At 48.3% G+C, this 5,034-nt stretch overlaps 1 protein-coding gene across 1 annotated transcript in view; it reads right to left on the reverse strand.

Moving 5' to 3' along the window:
* Positions 1-5,034, reverse strand: part of KIRREL (kin of IRRE like (Drosophila)) — a 176,668-nt gene that overhangs the window by 6,897 nt on the left and 164,737 nt on the right. The window contains 3 exon segments of the mRNA XM_018566057.1: positions 1,534-1,641; positions 2,735-2,933; positions 3,403-3,437. Coding sequence (XP_018421559.1) covers positions 1,534-1,641; positions 2,735-2,933; positions 3,403-3,437 — 342 coding nt within the window.

Consider the following 5,034-nt stretch of genomic DNA (forward strand, 5'->3'; position numbering starts at 1 on the left):
AATTTTAAAGAAGAGGGGGGGGGGGGGGCACCGTGTAGGGGTGAGCGGTCGAGGCTGTGCCCTAGCTGGCTGCCTAGTTAGCCTAGTGGTAGCACCGGCCTTGCTGCCACCTAAATTTGAGGATTTCTTTAGTTGCTGTCTATTGAGCTAGCTCCTAAACATCCCTCTGGCCCCTGGATTGGACAGACTGGCTCCTGAATTCCATTTTTACTTATCCACCCCTGGTCTAAAATCTTAGAGAGGTCATGAACAAATTCAGCAAAGGAATCAGAATATTTTTAAAATCCAGGCCAGATGGTCCTCCATAGAGTTCACCATACGCATTTCAATCTAACCGTACAATCTCCTTTCGATTTACCAAACTGTGTAATATGAGGACCTACCTAAAACTATCTACACCAGTGGCCTAACAATCACCATAGCAACCCAGGCGGCCGTATGGGGCCCGGGGCACAGGGGGGCCCGGGCCAGGACATTCCTGATGCCCTGCGGGCCGCCTGGCGTCTCACGCTGCTGGCTGTCACTGACGGCTGTGAAGAGGAATGTGCGCTGTTCAGATCACTGACAGCGATCTGTGCAGCGGCGCGTTCCTCTCCACAGCTCCTGCTGAGTCAGTGAGAGCCAGCGGTGGTGGAACAGGCTGGACCCGGCAGTGGAGGAGCAGGCGGGGCCCGGGTTTGGCATCAGAGGAGGAGGCGGGGCTCATAACCGACGGTGTAGGAAGAAGAGGCGGACAAGTAAGGAGTGTGACCAGCCCACCTGAGGGTGACCCTGCAGAGCCCACCTTGGAGAGTCTATGGTGGGCTCTGCAGGGTCACCCTGAGGTGGGCTGTGTGAGATCTCAATTGGGCTCTGCAAGGGGTGTAACTAGAGATCAAAGGGGCCCCATACAACATTTTGAGGCCCTGTGGTTTCTAGTTACGCCCCTGATCTACACAATTTATATTCAGTCAGGGTGACCCATATTTTTCGGTAGATCCAAAGAAGATTGTACAGTCAGACCACACCGTATGTGGTGAGCTTTAGATGTTGTAACATATGGAGATTCCAGTCGTCAGATTTCCATAGTACAGTTCCTGCCTGTGTTCCCACCAGTATTCACCTGTAACTAGACATGACCAACGATGGTTCCCTAATTTTGGCTCATCACTGGAATCTTGGCCTGCATACCCATTGAGGTACATGAGTCACTATTCAGGGATCGATCTCCTCATCTCTCAGGCTCCGAAAACCGGAATGGCTCGGGCAATTAAACACATATATTAACCGCCCTGAATTCCGTCCAATACTTTTTCTGCATTAGCCGGAACTTAAAAGACACTCGGCACATCATCGGGCTACAACGAAGATGAAAAGTATACGAGAGGAGCGCCTTGTCTCCTCATGAAGAAGTGTTTACCAGCAGAGAGCTCGCGCAGCCATTGCATACATCGCTTATCACAAAATATGACACAGCCTCCTAATTGGCTCCTCTGGGGGAAGCCGGCGAGTTGCTCATGCGTTTGTCAGCCGCCCCTTTGTGTCGGTACTTACTGCCTTTACGACGTCTGTAGAGGAAGAAGATGAAGAAGACGAAGAAGATGATGACTAGGATGCCGGCGCCGATGGTCGCTCCGGCAATGATTCCCACCGGGACGACTTCTGGAAAAAGGTCAAAAGAAAGCAGCGTGAGGTGCGCAGTCCTGTTTGATGATGCTGACCACGTTAATGTGAGCCTGTGGGCAGAGTACTGGCGTGCAATACATATCCCTAACACACGGTTAACAAGCCCTCAGTGACCTTTGTAGCAGCAGGCACTGTAGAGCGATTCATTATCAGAGTTCACAGCAGAAGCATTGAAGGTGTCCAAGTTGTTTGTTCAGCAGCTCAGCCCCTACTGCTCACCCATCCGAGCAGTAACTCTAGTTACCCTGCTACACCCTCCCCAAAGTAACTCTACTTACCCTGCTACATCCTCCCCAAAGTAACTCTAGTTACCCTGCTACACCCTCCCCAAATGAACTCTACTTACCCTGCTACATCCTCCCCAAAGTAACTCTACTTACCCTGCTACATCCTCCCCAAAGTAACTCTACTTACCCTGCTACACGCTCCCCAAAGTAACTCTACTTACCCTGCTACATGCTCCCCAAAGTAACTCTAGTTACCCTGTTACATCCTCCCCAAAGTAACTCTAGTTACCCTGCTACACCCTCCCCAAAGTAACTCTAGTTACCCTGCTACATCCTCCCCAAAGTAACTCTGCTACACCCTCCCCAAAGTAACTCTACTTACCCTGCTACATCCTCCCCAAAGTAACTCTAGTTACCCTGCTACACCCTCCCCAAAGTAACTCTAGTTACCCTGCTACATCCTCCCCAAAGTAACTCTGCTACACCCTCCCCAAAGTAACTCTACTTACCCTGCTACATCCTCCCCAAAGTAACTCTAGTTACCCTGCTACACCCTCCCCAAAGTAACTCTAGTTACCCTGCAACATCCTCCCCAAAGTAACTCTACTTACCCTGCTACACCCTCCCCAAAGTAACTCTTCTTACCCTGCTACACCCACCCCAAAGTAACGATGCAAAGGATGCATTTCCCCATAGAGCCCGCAGATAGAGAGGTCGGTGAGGGCTTGTTTTAAAGCTTGTTTGCTGCTTGATAGGAATATGTTAATACTTGAATGTCCATTGTCTGGCCCCAGGTTCATTTTAAAGAACGAGGGAGTACAGTCCGGATTCCATTGCCTTACCTTTCTCCACCAGTCTAATATTGGCAGTTTCTGAACCGAAGCTGTTCCACGCCGTGCAGTTGTACGTGGTCTGGAAGTCTGACTCCATGACGTTATTGATGGTCAGGGTGGAGCGCACACCAATTTCCGATTTGGTCCTTTCTACCGTATACCTGTCCACCGTTCCCGTTTCCATGGTCCGCTCTGGCCACGCCCAGGCCTACAATTTAGAAGAGAGGTTTTTTTTTTAATATAAACCCCACATGTCAGTAATATACAACACCAATTCAATGAAAGTAATTAGATTTGCCTATTTTATATCAGTTATATCTTCTTGTTTCTACCATGTGACTTTCCATACCATGATGAAACAACGTATTAGAAGGTCAGTCAACCAACAATAGATGTTTCAGGTGGATGTTGAAGGTTCTAATTAAGGATGGGCTGCATGTTCGAGTCGACCATAGGTTCGACTCGAACATTGCATGTTCTAGCGTTCGCCGAACGCCGAACTTTATGGGATGTCCGCGGTCTGTTCGACCGCGGCACATCCCACAATGCACTGCGCCGTCCGAAAACGGTAATTGGCCACAGTCCTGCACCATAACCCGCTACCTTGTTATAACTGTCAGAAACGTGAACAGAAAATCTATGAACTTGGGTTCCCAGCTCCACCCATCTGTCATTACCATGTGCTCTACACAAGAGTTCAGAGTTTGGAAGCCTAGGTTGGAGGTCTCACTCCAGGTGATAAAAGAGAATCTAGACCAGCAGTGGTCACCACGGGCAAAAATCTTGCTCAACTTTAGGAGTTTTTCCAGTGAACGTCAAGGTTAAATTAGTAATCCGATCTGTTAAAGCTCTCCAGGAAATAGTGCAGATGTGCTAAAGACCTCAAGTACCCCCAAATTACACTATATGGCCAAAAGTGTGTAGACTGACTATCACACCTCCACTTTATAGTCAAAAGTATGTGGACACCCTCCAAATGATGGAGTTCAGGTGTCTCCAGTGAAGGTTCTATTAATACTACAACATACAAAGACATTGTAGACAATTGTGCTCTTTCAGCCTTGAAACCACAAGGTTGGTCACAAGCTTGGCCAACTTAGTGATCAAGCTTGTGACCAACCAGCAGGACACTTGTGTTCTTCCAGCCTTGTGGTAACAGTTTGGTGAAGGCCCTTTTCTGTTCCACCATGACTGTCCCCTCTGTACAAAGCCAGCCCCAAAAAGACTTGGGTTGACCAGTCTGGCGTGGAGGAACTCAAGTGCCCTGCACAGAGCCCTGACCTAAACCCTACTGAACACCTTTGGAATGAACTGGAACGCTGATTGTGAGCCAGGTCTTCTCATCCAACATCAGTACCTGACCTCACCACACATTCCCACAGACACCCTTCAAAATCTTGTGGAAAACATGAACAGAGTCCTGACCTCAACCCTGCTCAACACTTTTGGATGAATTGGAATAAGACTTTGAGCTCGGTCTTCTCGCCCAGCATGGTTTAATGAGTTTGGTACGGAGGACCCTGTGGTCAAGCTGGTGACCAACCAGCATGACAGCATTGTTGGGTCAAGAGGTTCCTGGAGACGGTTCTGGGAATAGGGGGGTCAAGGTAGATGGGGGAACAATTCAAGGGGGCAGGAGAAAGATAGCAAACATGTTGGTCAGAAGATCTTAAATTTGATCAACATTGTGGTCAAGCTTGTGACCAACCAGCATGACAGCATTGTTGGGTCAAGGGGTTCCTGGAGAAGATTCTGGGAATAGGGGGTGAAGGTAGATGGGGCACATATCAAGGGGTCAGGTAAAGGATATCAAACAAGTTGGTCAGAAGATCTTAAACGTCTTTGGCCTTCCAGAATAAATAAAAAAGTTGAAACTTAACAAGCTTGTGACCAAGCAGCATGACAGCATTGTTGGGTCAAGGGGTTCCTGGAGAAGGTTCTGGGAATAAGGGGTCAACGTATATGGGAAATAAATCAAGAGGGCAGGAGGAAGATAGCAAACATGTTGGTCAGAAGATCTTGAACTTCCTTGGTCCATCAGGATCAATAAAAAAAATTGAAACTGGCCTTACAAACTAGGCTCAAGATGCTATTCTCAGAACCCCAATGGGCACTTTTGGACCCAGACGTTCCCTCTAAAACCCATTATTATGGTTTTATTTCATTACTTTTTGGACCGTCGTGTCCCTTTAACTCCGAGGTCTCGGCAGAGCCAGCGAGGAGCCGCTAGAGTTAACATCTCTGAAAGCCTGTAATCAATTCTCCTCAGTCGCTTCCTCTGCCTAAACACTTCATTTTGTAAGCTGTGA

Source organism: Nanorana parkeri, unplaced genomic scaffold (assembly GCF_000935625.1).
Source record: "Nanorana parkeri isolate BGI_ZX_2015 unplaced genomic scaffold, ASM93562v1 scaffold911, whole genome shotgun sequence".
Classification (NCBI taxonomy): domain Eukaryota; kingdom Metazoa; phylum Chordata; class Amphibia; order Anura; family Dicroglossidae; genus Nanorana; species Nanorana parkeri.